Source organism: Podarcis cretensis (genome assembly GCF_951804945.1).
Source record: "Podarcis cretensis genome assembly, chromosome: 5".
NCBI classification, from domain to species: domain Eukaryota; kingdom Metazoa; phylum Chordata; class Lepidosauria; order Squamata; family Lacertidae; genus Podarcis; species Podarcis cretensis.
Window position 1 is genome coordinate 40,185,384 of NC_137174.1, and position 17,247 is coordinate 40,202,630.

At 41.6% G+C, this 17,247-nt stretch overlaps 1 protein-coding gene across 4 annotated transcripts in view; it reads right to left on the reverse strand.

Moving 5' to 3' along the window:
* The window catches only part of INPP5A (inositol polyphosphate-5-phosphatase A), a 240,041-nt gene that overhangs the window by 47,922 nt on the left and 174,872 nt on the right, over positions 1 to 17,247 (reverse strand). For 2 of the 4 annotated variants that reach the window (XM_079978457.1, XM_079978458.1), the window contains exon 10: positions 421 to 520. In XM_079978457.1, coding sequence (XP_079834583.1) covers positions 421 to 520 — 100 coding nt within the window. The remainder of the gene's footprint in view (positions 1 to 420; positions 521 to 17,247) is intronic. The other 2 variants (XM_079978459.1, XM_079978460.1) reach the window with 1 other exon arrangement.

Genomic DNA, 17,247 nt, shown 5'->3' on the forward strand with positions numbered 1-17,247 from the left:
ACTGTGCAAGCAGGTCAGTTGTGTGAACAGAATAGCGGCACTGGATACAACCCCCTATGTTCTGCTCTTGACATATTCGCCTTAGAAGTACAGAAGTCGTGTGCTCTGTCGCAGAAAATTGTCAAGTGATGTTTTAATGTAAGGAATCTTGACTTCTTGGGTTTTATTGGGATTCAACAAATATCAATAATTCGAGGCTGAGAACCTAGACTATTGAGGGAAGCCCAGTCACTGAATAATGTGGCTCCTCTATTGCCCAGAATTCAAAATTAGACAAACGTTTTTGTAACTAAACAGGCTTATTTATTCCACTGAAGTCAGCAAGTGTTTTTTGTTCCTTGGAATCTAGAATGTAAACTGGGTGGGGGATGTTCAGTTATATCTGTGCTTTCTTCAATGTCAAGGACTGCATTTTGTTACCTACCTTTCGGTCATTATCGGATTCACGGAATATAAGCTTGACTACTTCATTAGTGTCGGCAGCCCGGACAGTCTGCATTGTAGCCTTTGCACAAAGTGTCTGTTAAAGGGAAGCATTCACAAAGAGAGAGAGAAAAGAAACAAAGATTTGTTTGTTAAAAACATTTTTAATACAACACGACACAGAAGAATTCCACCTCCTTTGCAAAATGTTAGTTGAAGCTACAGAGTAACAGGCAACTTTAATCTGAGTAAGTCCATTTATTGCAATGTATCTGTTCTGAATATGACTACTGTTGGCTCCCACCAGAGTCCCAATTTCAACTCAGTCAAAGAAGAAGAAGAAAAAAGGAGTAACCTTCTTTACTGCTCCTTTGCTCCCACACAAAAATCGGATGATCATTTTTAAAATTCAAGAACACAATTTATAGATAGGATAACACAGTTTCTGCTTACAACCCCACATACTTTAATTGTTCCCCTTACAGTTAGGAGAACTTCATAGTCTTTTATACTAGCATATTTATTCCCCATCTATGTGAGAAATTTCACCAATCCTTTGCTTTGAAGGCAGTTTGCACTAAAAAGGCAGTTTGGAAGGACAACCAGATTCATAGGATAGAAAGAACCAAAATTGGAAGCTGGACCGCTTTCCTAAAGCAGGATGGATGTGTTTCAGGGAAGGGTACAATTCCTGCAAAAGCCCACAAAGGAAAATGCATGAATCCCTGTTTAGGATGTTTCATTTTGAGTGCAGAAAGCATCTTCTGCCCAGTGCTTCTATGTTAACACCAGCAGCTGCCCTCAGATGCCACTTGGCTTTAGGAGTTCCTTAAGCGTCTTTAAAACTTGAGTAGGCTCAGGGTGACATGGGTTGAGAATCACTGTCCTGATAATAAGTGCTCTGGGTATCCCCTGACCCACAACCATCCTAAGAGGAACAGGGGAACTTGCCTTCTACCAGGTCCAACTAATTGTCCATAACATTGCTTACTCTGATAGGCTCTCCAGGGTCTCAAGCACAGGTCCTTCCTTTCACCTGACAATTTTATCCAGAGATGGTAGAAACTGAACCTTCATGAAAAAATATGTGCTCTACCACTGAGACATGATTTCTCAACAAACCAATACAGAAAACCCTGTGGTTTTTTTATTATTATGGTGACTAGCCCTACTGATGTCTTTGGAATCCAAGACAGGGAAGGAAGCAGCAACAGATCTGCCTCCTTTACTCTTTTATCGCAACAAACTCCATGAATTTGGGATCTTAAAAACAAAAACCATTTCAGCTTTCCAAGTGCAGTATAAAAGAAATACACTTTCTTTTTTTTCTTGGCGGTATGAATTTGAAAGCTAACTCTCTTTTTCCTTTGGCTCCACATAGGTACAACAAAGCAATCTGTGGGAATTTCTACTTGCTTTCAGATTCTGAGTTCTGCCACCTAGAAACTACTGTGCTGTTACACTGGAGTAACCAATAGGAACCTGCACAGGCTAGATTTTAAAATAGTCATGTCTTGGAAGAACGATGTCCTGCCTGTTTTAATGTAGGTCAGCCGTTTGAAAACAAGCTCCAAAGATTTCTCTGACATAATTTTTTTTATTGTTTTTTAAATCATAACAAACAAACAAAAAATACAGCAATTTACACCTTGTTGTCACAGATTTTTTTCTATAAGGCTTCCTTCAGCTTCCCCTCAAATCATCCATACCCTAATTTAACAAATTCACACAAATCCTGGCTTATATTGACATTATTTTCTCTTTCCTTCTTTTTCTCTTTAGACAATATTCCAACCTTTTCACAGAGCTTTTTTAAACCCAACTAGCGTTATCTGACCTTCACTTATATTTTCCAGATATTCCACGAATTTCCCCCAATCCTCAATGAACCTTTGGTCTTTTAAATATCTAATTTTCCCCGTCAATCTGTCCATCTCCGCGTATTCTAGTAGTTTTGCTCTCCATTCCTCAAGCGTCGGTATGTTCTGTTGTTTCCAGTTTTGAGCCAATAGGACCCTTGCGGCCGTTGTTGCATATTGAAAGAATTTACTGTCATTGTTCTTTATATCACTTCCTGCTAGGCCTAACAGAAAAGCCTCCGGCTTTTTCCCAAAGTTGTATCTTAATATACTCTTCATTTCATTATATACACTTTCCCAAAAACCTTTGATCTTTCTGCAGTCCCACCACATGTGGAAGAAGGATCCCTCTTTTTCCCTGCATTTCCAGCATTTATTGCAAGTTTTATATATTTTTGCTAATTTTGCAGGTGTTATATACCAATGGTAAAACATCTTCATAAGGTTCTCTTTTAACGTTATGCAAGCTGTAAATTTAAGATTTTTTTTCCAGAGTTTCTCCCATTCTTCATAGTATATATTATGGCCGATGTCCCTTGCCCAATGAATCATCACCGACTTCACTTCCTCATCTATCAAGTTATACTCTAATAGCATATTATACGTTTTAGAAAGAATTTTATAATCATTGTTTATTATTTCAGTCTGGAATTTAGATTCTTTATCTGCATATCCTCTCTCTTTAATGTCTTGTCTAAACATTTCGTTTATTTGGAAATAGTGTAACCAATCATAAACTTTTTCTTTAACCTGGACATATGGTTTCAGTTTCCATGTCCCCCCTACTTTTGTTAACAGTTGTTCATAAGTTATCCAATCACCTCTCATGTTTACTTTTTTCACGCTCATAACTTCCAGTGGGGATAGCCAGTGTGGTACTTTAGGTTCTAGTAAAAATCTATTCCTCTCCCAAACTTCCATTAGAGGGCCTTTAAAGATATGTGTTATGAAACCCTTGTGTTTCCTCTTCCCCTGCCATAAGTATGCATGCCATCCTGCTCTGTTGTCGAACCCCTCCAGATCTAATAGTTCCTTATTTTCCAATTTTATCCACGTTTTCACCCAGCAAAGGCACGATGCCTCGTAATATAATTTCAGATCTGGCAGAGCAAATCCCCCTCTTTCTTTAGCTTCTGTTAACAATTTAAATTTAATCCTTGGTTTTTTGCCCTGCCAGACATATTTTGAGATTCCTCTTTGCCACTCTTTAAATATCTTAGTGCCCTTGATTATCGGTAAGTTCTGGAACAGAAATAACATTCTCGGGAGAACGTTCATCTTAATTAAAGCTATCCTACCCCAGAATGACAATCTCAGCTTCCCCCACCTCTCCAAGTCCTTTTTTATCTCTTTCCATACCTGCTCATAGTTATTCTTAAATAGGTCTATATTTTTCGGGGTTATCCATATTCCTAGATATTTCACCTTTTTGGCCACTTCTATTTCTGTTTGTTGTTGTAATTCCTCGATTGCCTTCGAATCTAAATTCTTCACCATTATTTTAGTCTTTCTTTTATTTAACTTGAAGCCAGCCACCTTGCCAAATTGTTCCAGTTCTTCCAGTATCTCTTTTATTGAGTTCAGCGGATCTTCTGTTGTTATTACTAAATCGTCTGCGAACGCCTTAACTTTATATTCATTTTGACCAATTCTAATCCCTTTTATTTTCTTATTTTGTCTTATTGAGTTCAGAAGTACTTCCAGTACTATTATAAATAGCAATGGGGAGAGTGGGCAACCCTGTCTTGTACCCTTCGCTACCGTTATTTCTTCTGACACCACATTGTTTATAATCAATTTGGCCTTTTGCTCCGTATAGATTGCCTTTATTCCATTGAAGAAGTTCATACTGACCTCCATATATTCTAACTGCTTTATTTATTTATTTATTTTTTTAAATAATATTTATTAAAAATTTTCCAGAATAAAAAGGAAAGATAGCAAGCAAGAAAGAAAAAACAGATATGATTTACACTTGGTTTCAGTGGCATCTTTCCCGGACTCCCCCCTCCCTCTCTTGTATTCCATTTCCCTTAAATTGATTCCACAGAATCTTACCCCAAATTTTAAAACCTTATTTGTAATTTTAAATAACCCATTTATTCCAAATTAATTTGTCTTATTTATCTTAATGAACCATTTCTCCTTATATTTTATATAATTCCCTAAGATCGACCCCATTTCCCTTCCACGAATTCCCCTATTTTCAAACAACAGACATGAAAAAAGAAAAGAAGGAAATAATATATAATTTTACAGCCTTTGGATTCCAAATCTCCCCCCCCCCATTCCCCGGTTCCAATCCCCAAAGTTCATCCATTGTCTACTGCCAGCCTGGTGTATCCACGTCTATATCTCAACTCCACTTTGCCGTCTTTTGATAGCTTTTAATTTCAGAAAGTCCAATCTCGAAAAAAACTCTCAGAAAAAGTCATTGTTCTTCCATCCAGACCTCTATGTTTAAGAGTCTAACTTAAATTCTATTTCTTGGTCCTTTTAAAGTCTGGATGTTCCAAATACTCCGGCTTCAAATTTGATCCAGCTCTTATTCCTCAGGTTGCTTTTTCCTGTTCTGCTGCAGAAACCTTCTAATTCAGAAACTTCTTGTTCTCCACAGAGGCTTTTGTTATTCAGGAACATAACTTGCGTCAAGTCCCTTCCTTTCTTCAATAGATAAATCCATTGTCTCCTTTAGTATAGAAACCTCTGTAGACAAAATAATGCTTCGTTTTTGCAGCTTTCCCAAGAGATAACAGATCCTGCTCAAATTCATAGTATTTTTCCACTTGCTGCTACTGTTGCAATGTCCCAGCCTCCCTCTAGAGGGAATATGGTAACTTAATTTCTTTCAAAATCAGACCCAAAAGTCAAATAACTTGTTGCCTTTATTTCCAATAATTTATGTCCAAATTGTAACAAATCTAACCAGCAAAGCCATCGTAACAAAGTTCTCTTTTGTTTTCCTGCTTTGACAGCTACTTTGACAGCTGTCAAAGTTTCTGTGTCTCTTCACCAGTCTCTCATAGCGGATCGTTCCCGGTTCCCGGGGGGGGGGGTTGCACTTTAGTTCCCACAAATCAGTCTTCTCCTCCAGCACAATTATTGTAATTTTTTTTTTCAGGTAAACAAGTTCATCTCTCGATCTTAGTTGTCAAATCCTTGCGTTGAGCCATCTACAACGGGCGGCGGACGGCGGACTTCCTTTTTGCACTCCCCCCGCTCGCTCCAAATTCAAAAATCAAATTTCCCTTTTAAGTCCAATCAATTTACTCACGGGATGTTCCTTTTAGTCCAAATCCGAAATTTTCAAAGAAGAAGTTGTTGCTCTCCGCCGAATGGCATGCGGCTTCGCTGGGCAGGGGAAGCATTGGACTCACAGCACCACACACCCCCCGGCACCCACTCCGCAGCCTTTAAAAAGGCTCCTTCGCGGGTCGGGGGGGCGCAAACGGTGCCCGCCGAGTCACCAAGTCCATGTGCATCTCCGCCCATGGTTTTTGAGGGTCCCCGCGCATATATTCTAACTGTTTTAGTAGAAAGTCCCAAACTATATTATCGAATGCTTTCTCTGCATCCACGAACATCATTATGGCTTGCTTATCATACCTGGCAGACAAGTATTCTATGGAATTTATTATACTTCTAATATTATCTTTCATTTGCCTGCCTGGCAGAAAGCCCGCCTGATCTCCATGGATGTATTCTGACCATATGTTTTTAACTCTACTTGCCAGTATTCCTGCGAAGATTTTATAATCAACATTTAACAGCGAGATCGGCCGAAAACAAGCTCCAAAGGTTTCTCAGTTCATGAGATTGTGTTATGGGGAACACAGGCAGAGAAGGGAAAGGTAAGGTAGGGAACACCAAGCCAATGGAGGCAGCCATTGCTTTTTATTTTCTCCTCTTTAACCCCCAGCTAATCACTTTTTCCACACATCCTCACAATTTGCCTCATACCCCATTTTGTCTCTTTTGACAAGTAATTAACATTTTGCCATCTGTGTCTGTATGCAGTTACCAGTGAGGTAATCCCCCACCAAGCCATTCCCAAAAGTGAGCCGCCGCCCCCCCACTCCCCACTTCTGATGCCGACCATTGAAATTCAAAGCACAAATTAGCTAATCAGGTCAAGCTCCCCCCAAAAAATAGCTCTTTGGACTCATGTGTCACAAATCAGTCTGGTCGCCTTTAAACAGCACACCAGATTAGAACAAGCACCCGAACAAACCAAAGCGGAAAACCCGCTGCTCTCCAAAGCTGGTTTTCTAAAGCCCTAACAAATCGCTCCATCTTTCACTCATTTAAACCTTCCAAATGAGGGTCAATGTGGTCCCCGAGCATCCAAATGCTAATGCGCTTAAGTGCATTTAAGCAGCTTTCCGTAGTGAATGGGCCGAAGAAGGGCTCCCAGAGACAAGGCAGAGTTACTGTCACTGCCGAAAAGTCATTGTAGCCACCCCCAAAGTGGTCGCAATTCAAGAAATTCATGATTTCTGTCTCTTAAAGGCATCTGCTTGGGAACATTCCCCCCCTCCCCACCCCCTGCCCACAGGAACTGCTTTATATCTCGCAACTTCAGTCTTGCTCCAAAAGAATAATGGTGGTGGCAGCGATGATGATGATGATGATATAAAAATGTGAGACTCCTGAGGACCAATGTGAGAAAGAGCTCATGTTGCTTTCAAAAAGTTACCTTATTCACAAACAAGTGATTAGGCAAAGGTTCATTTCTTATACAATCTGGAGAATTCCTCCCCCCCCCTCCACCCTCCTTTCGCTTTCTACAAAGTCGTAGTCACCCAAGCAGAAAACTATCGGAAACGTGGTGTGTTTTTTTTTAAAGGCAAGCCTGCTTCCTTATGAAGGGATTTTTTTGTTGTTGTTGGTATTTAAAAAGAAGGGGGGAAAGTAAAACGCTACGAAAATACACTGCTCTTTTCAGTCTTCTACAGTCTCTTGAAGGGTACTTTTTTGGGGGAAAGAAGTGAGACAAAGAAATCAGAATAAAATACCAGGGCTTTCTTGTTTAATTGCAGACAATCGCCTTTTCCTATAGAAAATTGCCATTTCTGCCTTCCAGGGGAGCGGCAGTGGGGATAAAGAGTCCATGTCTGAGCTTTATACGGCATGGGAAAAATAGGGAAAGGTGCCACAGAACAGAGAAGTCCAATCCTCATGGAAAAAGTTTGCATTGTTACAGAACACAGCAATAAACAGATTTGCTGTGATAGCACACCTTTTCTTTGATAGGAATGTGAATTTGAATTGTTCTGATGCTGAAAAGTTTAGAACTACTTTTTTTTTTTTGGTCCTAATCGTAATGGGTACGGTTCCAATTTGAAGCTAACAGCAAAAATCTTCCGCTAATGTCTGGGCATGTCCAAACAACCTGGCAGGTCTGGATGATGACATCATATCCTGAGATGATATATTAACAATGGACCTGCAGACTAGGCTCTGAGCCGGGAGAGGGAGATCATCTGAAGAGGGGCACAAGCTCAAGATCTTCTAAAAATTTCAAAATGCATGGAAGTCCCATGGTGTTGGTGATGTGTGGTAGTGTCTGAATTGGGACTGCTGTACAGTGGTACCTCGGGTTACATACGCTTCAGGTTACATATGCTTCAGGTTACAGACTCTGCTAACCCAGAAATATTGCTTCAGGTTAAGAACTTTGCTTCAGGATGAGAACAGAAATTGTGCTCCGGCAGCGCAACAGCAGCAGTGGGAGGCCCCATTAGCTAAAGTGGTGCTTCAGGTTAAGAACAGTTTCAGGTTAAGAACGGACCTCCAGAACGAATCAAGTACTTAACCCGAGGTACCACTGTATATTGCATCCACTATTTGGCAGTGTCTTCCATTTACATCTCTGCTATTTGTTTCCACTTGGGCAGTATAGAAATGAATAATAATAATAATAATGCCACTTTAAATCACAGTTAAAAAGCAACTACACAACATGATGGGGAACAGAGTAAAAACCAAGATTGCTTCACATCTCTTTGATTTCTACTGTGCTGTTGGAAGTGAAGTCATGGTTTGGTTTAAGGCTCTTACGTAACAAACCTTGGTCACAGCTTGTGGTTTGTTTGAAGAAAGACAAAGCATGAGCCCAGCTTTGGGCTTCATCAGTGCCTGAGAAAGAAAGAGAGAGAGAAAGAGAGAGAGAGAGAGAGAGAGAGAGAGAGAGAGAGAGAGAGACAGACAGACACCACCGGGAGCCCATGTAAGCCACTCTGAGATGTCAAAGGGAGAATGATGTTTATTTATTTATATAGCCCTATTAATGTCTGTGGTGTTTTACTGAGTACCAAAGGGCAGCTCTCTACACAGATGAAACAAACCATGATCTCTGGCTTAGTGTTACATCCAAACATAGACTGTAGTTTGTTTTGCTCTGTAAATTGTTCTTCACTTACTGATCATAATGCTAAGCCAGGGATCGTGTTTCTTCCTCTCTCTGCGCTAGCAAGGGGCAGATGGACGCATTCATGGTAAACCATTAGCTATTTATTTGTCTGTTAACAGTACTTTTAGATTGCCTTTCATCCTATAATTCCAGACTTGGGTTAACTATGGTTTACCATTATGAGTGAACTGGGCTGGTATATAATTCAGCAAAGGGAGACAACTGAGGAAGGGGAAAGACGTGGAGGTTAAACAGGATTATGAATGTGCTTTATTTTACTTAGGTAGTTATAATATGATTCCAAGAGTTGTGCCAAAGAGTGTAATAATCAAATATTGCACTGACTCTTTCTGTTGGCACTAAATAAATACAGTTTTCAAACAGGATATTTCATTTTGTCTCTCTAAATAAGCCTTATTTACTTATGATAAATACAGATGATATTAGTATTTTTACTTTATCAGGGGATATTCAACGAAGTCATACTCAGAATGTACCCATAAAAATCAGCGGACATGTTACTTAACTTTATTTATTTCAGTCTACTGGGTGCATTACTTCTGTAAATAATATCCAACGGGCAATTTGTGTGACAAGGCTTCTGGTTTCTCCTCTCCTGCTTGCCCCCCATATCTGCTGTGGAGGTACCCCAACCCCCTACAAAACAGATTTTGGGAGTGTGGAGGAGGAAGGAGAAGCCTCACTGCATGAGCGGATGCCTGGTTGCACTATGTTATTTCTCGCTATATAACTGCAGTTCTATTTTAAATATACGGTAATTGCAGTTTCCATACTTATAGCATCGCCATCTTCAGTATTTTGTTCCACCAGGAATACACCCCAGCTTGCCCACGTTTTTCATGCATGATATTTAAATTTATCTACAAAAAAATAAAGTTGAAAAGAGAAAATGTTTTTTTATTGTCTGAACCAGGGGTCAGCAAACTTTTTCAGCAGGGGGCTGGTCCACTGTCCCTCAAACCTTGTGGGGGGCCGGACTATATTTTGGGGGAAAATATGAACAAAATCCTATGCCCCACAAATAACCCAGAGATGCATTTTAAATAAAAGGACACATTCTACTCATGTAAAAACATGCTGATTCCTGGACCGTCCGCGGGCTGGATTTAGAAGGCGATTGGGCCGGATCCGGCCCCCGGGCCTTGAATTAAAGATGGGTTCTAAAGCATTAGAAAGTTTACTGGGTGTTAATACTGCAGTACTACTTACAACTATTACAGTTAGCGACAACGGGGGGTACTTGAAGTTTAAAAATCCTATTGGTCAAGACTGGCAAACAAAACAAAAAAACAGGATGTCCGTGTCTGGATATATTAAACTGGCGTTTTCCCTGGTAGATTGCTCTTCTCTCTCTCCATATTCTTTAGCCCATGTGGTGGTTTATGTATGGCAAATCTGACAGCTAATGAAAGCATTTCTGCCTTTCTAGCCAATGACCTGTGAGATGTTCATATTCATACCTCTCTTTTTATTTTTAAAAAATGTTTCTGCAAAATCAATTTAAAAAACATGTTAAAAAACCCCAAAGATTCACTCCTCTGTTGTCTCCCGGGATGGATGGATGCCAACCAACCAACATGCTTGTGCTAGCACTGCTATGTGGAAGCATTTGTTTAAGAAAGCAGCCAGGGAACTTGGTGAGTATGTGGTGGTGACACAAAGCAGTTTATGCTATGGGGTCTAACTCATGCCCTCTAAACCAGCCTTCTGTCCTCATGTGTGGCGCATGACACTGTCCCATCACCAGTGCTGAAGTAAGATACATCTACCTGTAGGTGGAATGCCAAGCGGGGTGGGGACCTTGTCCTTTGCCTCAGGCAGAAAGCTGCTTTGTGGTTAGGAAAGGAGTACAGTGGTACCTCAGGTTACAGACGCTTCAGGTTACAGACTCCGCTAACCCAGAAATAGTATCGTGGGTTAAGAACTTTACTTCAGGATGAGAACAGAAATGGCGTGGTGGTGGCGTGGCGGCAGTGGGAGGCCCCATTAGCTAAAGTGGTACCTCAGGTTAAGAACAGTTTCAGGTTAAGAACAGACCTCCAGAACGAATTAAGTTCTTAAGCCGAGGTACCACTGTATTTTAATATTAAAGCTATCATTTTTTTTGCATTTTTGATGATTATACTATGTACCTTCCTGCCCTCAGAGTTATCCCAGGGCAATTACCACCTATCCCCAACATTATGCAAAAAACAGACTACAATTTAGTAGGTTCCTGTATATCTTCTGAAAGATCCCGCGACCCCTGTTTTGTAGGATCTACCAGATAGATGCAAAAAGCAAGGGATAAACGCACAGGGCAGAAACTCTGTGCGCAGGAGCATAGGGTTTAGTAAAATACACAACTTTTCACAGTTTGATAGTGACAATGTACCTTTCTCCCTCATCATTTGAGAGAGGTACAATGCACCTTTCACTGATGAAAGGAGGAAAGAGGAGGAAGTAGACACAAAATGTTGACAACTGCTAGCTGGAGACTGAATAGGCTAAAACAGCTTTAGAGAAATCAACCCCAGCAGGTTGCAGAGTGTTCCCTGCACCATGTTTTAACAACAACAGCTAGTGAAGTGCTATTCTTTCCTCTATATCTTCGAGAGATGCTAAATGTGTTTGCCACTTGATCAGACTCCAAGAAGCCACAAATCTCAGGGCACCCCCCCCCAACATTCAGTGGTGACAGAAATGCTCTGTGCCACTGCAGGAACACATTTTGTGTGCTCCTCTGTTCGAAGTCATACATGCTATTTTAACTCATCTGCTTCCTTCATTCTCTCCAGGCCAGGAGGACAAATTGCCCACAGTGGCTCCCTTTCAGAAGCAGCACAGCGCGCAAAGAATCGTGACTGAGCAGAAACACAAGGAACAGGCACATAAAAATTCATCACTTTGGCCTCTTGACCTCTTACCACTGGGCTTGGCACACCATGTCTCAAAAAGTAGCACCAGGGGAGAACTAAGCAGGCCGGCTGAGTGAAATTACTGACAAAAATATATCTTGGACACAGGAAAAGCCCACCAGATGCTTCATTGTCTTTGCGGAGAAGTGGTACTAGGGGGGGGGGAGGGGGGGTTCTCTGCCACATGGCATATTGGGTGGAATAAGTAGTGGCATTGTTTCAGAAGCAGCTCTGTCACTTTACTGACTGCAGTACAAAGAGGTGTAAAGCAAGATTTAATCCTGACTTTTTAGCTAGCAGATTAAAACCAATCGTGCCAGATGTCCACAAGACTGTTTAACATACAGAAAGCTTCCACCCACCCACCCCACCCCACCCTGCAAGGAGCAAAGGGGTCTAATGCCATCTTCTTTATTTCACTTACTTTCACCGAAGAAGAAAGCATGCTGTAATGGGCTTTAAGATGGGCTTTAATTTTTTCCTTCTCCTTCAAAGCACCGGACCATCAAAAACAACCACGCAGACAAAAACAATATATATATATATGGTCAAAGTTAAGGCAGGCAAATGAAGTTAATCAATGATGCATATTGAGGCAGAATTGAGGCAGTCTGCATGCCAAAAGAGCATTAGGGGAAACTAGTGCTGGAGCAACTTACAACCTCCTCTTCGCGGATTAAGGGCAGGTCTGTGCTTTATGTATCCTGCAGTGATAGCGTAACAGTGGAAGCACTAGAGAACCTCTCCCCCCATCAAATTCCCTGGCACCAGCATCCAGCTTTGGGTTTCTTCTTAAGGTGCCTGCCTGTCTGTCTATGAGGGTGTGCATGTGCATTTGCATGTATTTACAAGATTGACTCATGCAAATTCCACTTGACCTCAACAGCTTTAGACCCTACCTGGATAAGCAACAAACTGGCAAACTTTGGCGCAACACTCCCTTTGCTTCCTTTGGAGCTTTGCTGTGCTCTTTTCCTCTGCTCCCCCCTCTAAACCTAGCTAGAAAGCAACAGCAGATGCATCATTAGTATCAATGACAGAGGAATGGAAGCGATGGCAGCAAAGGGGAAAACACTGAAGGCAGGGAAAGATGGCTGTCTGATTTACAGTTTGGCTGCTTGGGTATGGTGGTGGCTGACGGCAAGGATCACAGGGCCTGCAACACGTCTTTGTACACTACAACCCAGAGACTCTGGGGAGCACAGGAAGGGCTCATTTAAACAAGGAAACTCAGATTCCAAGGATTATAGTGTTAGGAGAAGCCTCAAAGGCCATCTAATTCAACCTCTTGTTGATGCAGAAAATCTACTGCTATGGCGTCCCTAATAGGTACCTATCCAGCCTCTGCTTAAAAATCCCTAACAAAGAACAGCCCATTGGCTTTTGAGTCAGTTTGTGTTACTATCAGGGAGCTTCTATCAACATCCTGAAGTTTGGTTAAAAGCCCTGTTCTTGTGCAGGCACCGGCCATTTTGCACAGGGGTTCCATTCCTGGCCCCCGCGATCAGTGGGAGAATGCATAAGCCCACTGTCCTGCTCCTTTCTGGGTCCAAAAGAACCCAAGGGTCAGCGGTCACATGTCAATTACACACATGCAAAATGGCCGCCGCCTGCAGTTTAAGAACATAAGAACCACCGGCCGGATCAGGCCAAGGGCCCATCAAATCTAACTTCCTGTTCTCACAGCGGCCTGTGGGAAACCCGCAAGCAACAACAGAGTGCCAGAGCACTCTCCCCTCCTGTGGTTTCCTGCAACTGGTACTCAGAATGATACTTCCACTGACCATGGAGGGAGAGCATAGCCTTAATTGTGGCTAGTAGCTGTTGACAGCCACAACCTCCATGTATTTTGAAGTCATCTGTGTTAGCGGCCATCACTGCCTTCTGCGGAAGCAAGTTCCATAGTTAATGCAGGAATCTCAACTGAAGCATCCATCACAAAAGGCCACCCGACCTCTGCTTATAAACCTCCAAGGAAGGAGAGTCCATAACCTTCTGAGGGAGACCATTCCACTGTCAAACAGCTCTTACTGTCAGAAAGTTTTTTCGCATGTTTAGTTCGAATCTCCTTTCTTGTAACTTGAAGCTCTTGGTTCCCCTCCAGAGCAGGAGAAAACCAGCTTGCTCCCTCTTCCATGTGACAGCCCTTGAGATATTTGAAGGTGGCTATCATAGCTCATCTCAGTCTCCTCTTTTCCAGGCTAAATATATCCAGCTCTTTCAACTGTTCCCCATAAGGCTGGGCTTCCAGACCTTTTATCATCTTGGTCGCCCTTCTCTGCACACGTTCCAGCTTGTCAACATCCTTCTTAAATGGTGGTGTTCAGCTTTGGACACAGTATTCCAGGTGTGGTCTGACCATCTTTGCCATGGTCCTCTGGACATATTCTAGTTTGTCCTGGCAACCCTTCTTAGATCCATATTGCTCTCTCCGTCAGGGCAGATTTTGTCCTCCCTAGCACTGTTTCTTCAAGTTTAGCCCTTAGCTCCCTGCCCCACCTCACAGGAATGAGCTCACTTATATGGTAAAAAGTTAAAAAGTGCCATTTGAGAACACAGTTGGCATGACTCAGTCTCCTAGGGGCTGAAATGATGGGCTGATTTTGTCCCCGGCATTCCAGTCACCTAATCTTGCTCTGATGGGAAAACCCTTGAGAAGAACCTGCCACTATGCGCATAACCATGTCTAGGTTTCATCTCTTGGTCATGCTGGAGAGTGACACAAGTACTGCTTTTAAAAACATAGATAAGGTAAGAGCACAGACATGGTAGACACATCTTCAGAATACAAATGAAGCAATAGTCCTAAACAGCAATGACAGCATTTATAGTTTCGTATTAGTGTCATATGACATAGAGAAATAATGATGCTGTTATATTTTCAGAGTCTCTTTGGCCCTGAACTGCCACTTATAATCCATGGGAATTCAATTACACTTATATACTTTGAAAATCAATCTCTGAATGCTTTGCAGTGTTCCATTATAAACCTCATTTATGTTACAAATATTTAGTCTCATTTGAAAATATTTTATTAGATAGTCCCTTGGTCCATTAAGATTTTTTTTATAAAAAAAAACTTTTGAAAACTGTACCATACTAAAGATTGCAAATCAATGAGATGTTATTTTGTATCTTTTCCTTTTCATTCTCTATACTGAAAAATATTTTTTTTTACTTAAAACAAATAATATCTGAACTGCTTTGACATCCAGAAAAAAAGAGAGAGATGGCTTATTTTAACAACATGCAGGCAACATGCAACTCTACAGGTACTTAGGGATTGGCTGAATTTATATAAATTCCAACACCTATTCATTTTAAAACAATCACATCTGTAGCACACATTGTTGCAGAATGTCAGGAGTGGGTGCTGTGAGCAGGTCAGCAATAACTCACACAGCTTCAGTGAAGTTAACTCTTTATTCACAGAAACAAGGCAACTCAGGAGGCCAGGCCTAGAAAGCATAGCAACGCTTCCCGGTAGATCTTGCCCCTATGAGGCAGTTGTGAGGACTGAAGGTCCCTGCCTTCCCACAGCTGCCTAAGCCTCCTCTTTCCCCAGGTCCTTCCCAAGCAATCTGAGAATCGGTCAATGTGTCTGTCTCTGCTCCGCCCCCTTCACACCTCTTCTGGTCCTGGGAGATCTGCAGAGAGCAGAGCAGGAGGGGGAGACAGCCTGGTCTGACTCATCTCTGCCTCTTGGACCCTCTCCTCTCAAGTCTCCCCTTCTGGAGATACACAGCATACTCCCATGCCATTTTCCTCCATTAAACCAAAGCCCCATAACAAGTTGGGTAGCAAAATCTAGCTTTGATCATCTGCAGTCACAAATTCATTAGAGTTTAGCCAAGCCACTGTTGCATTCTGGGAAGTACCGGTACTCATAAGACATTGTGGGTTGCACGCCCTCTGCCTTCATGATAAGGAGAAAACAAGTGAATGGGCAGTACAATGTACATTTGTGGCATCCCCCAATGACCTGAGCAGCAAATTCCATTATTTCTGGGCTGCTGATACTACACTAAAATTGCTACCTAGTCCACCAGTAGTAGCCAGTGTGGTGGGGAGGAGCTGCCTTCCTGAAACTCCCACTGGGCTTAAAGTTCTCACCATAATGGGACAACAAAACAGATCTTCAGGTTAAGTCCTCTCATATGGGGTCAATAACAGAGATCTACTTACAAGGCTATCACAACAATTCCTGAAATAATGTATGTGATATTCTTTGAGCATGTAAAAAGTATTATTTATTTCTTACCATGGATTTCATTAACACAGCAGTAGCTTCTGGTCTAACTCTCCAAGTTGTGCTGCCCCTCTCTCACATTATGTATTGTATTAAAAAGTGTATTGTTTCAACATTTTGATGTTTGCCACCTTGGGCTCCTTTGGGAGGAACAACAGGGTAAACGAAATAATAAACAAACAAACAATATGGCCACATTCGGACAATCATATCACAGCAAAATACGTTATTATAGGCACAAGCCATAATGCATTTCACAAGAGTCTGGAAAAAAGCCAGATGTTTTTGGTTAATTATAGTTTCCTGTTATGTCCAAAACCAGGAAACTATGGCTGATGGCTTCTGAATAAGCTAGGATATGAAGCTATTGTTTAAACTTGACTTAATATCCTGGCCTGTCTGGAAGCCATTCAACACAGCTTCCCAGTTTGGATGTAATGGGAAATTAGAGTTAGAAACCCGGCCTGCTTGCTCACTTCAATGAAAGGAGCAAAGTAGCTGCATGTGAGGGAATGGGGCCCTTTCATATCTCAGCTAATTAAGTCAATATATGATTGTCCACCTGTGGCTATAATGTCCCATGATTTATACTATTGGAGGTCTTCCTTTCATATTGTTTCTTCAGGCTTGCACCCCAGCAGTCCAGCTACAAAATGACTTACTAGTGCCTGAACTTCAGTCAAGAACTGCAGGAATTCGCTATCACTAGAATCTTTCCCTCAACACTTATTCCCTACCGCAAAAACCCCCAAATGTGTGCAACTTTTAACACCACATAACTCTCCCCCGATTTCTGAACTGCACCAAGCAACCTTCTGGTGGGTGGGCTCCAAGATACATTTTACCAATTTTTCATGCCCATCCCTCTAAATGTGACCCTGCTCCTAGGCTTTTATCTCTTTGACAACTTCACGCAGGAAAACATGCAGCTCCTCTGATAGCATGAAATTGGAAACAATGGCCTGTGGAAACAAAAGCAGAGGATGGAGAGGCAAGATACAGGCTGGGCCCTGCCTGCTCCCCCCCCCCCCTTAAAGCCACAAACAGATGTTTATAAGACCCTATCCCTGAGAAAGCTGAAAGGAAAAGCCTTGTAAAAGAAATAGACCTTAAAGACAATGGATGGAAGAATCTGGAATAAAAGGCTAGATGAGGCTAGATGGGATTTCAACAGATAAATCTCTCAAATAAAAGCAAGTTGCCACCATGAATTTCAATTGCAGTTTCCCTTCCTCATTTAAAAAACAAAACAAAACACACATTCTGAATCTCAAGCCAAGGATTCCTTCAGACTCTCCATGTATTGCACAAGTCTGATGTCCCTCTTTTTTTTTGTAGAGAGACACACTATAAAAATCAATTTAACCCTACTGGCAAAGAGTGACT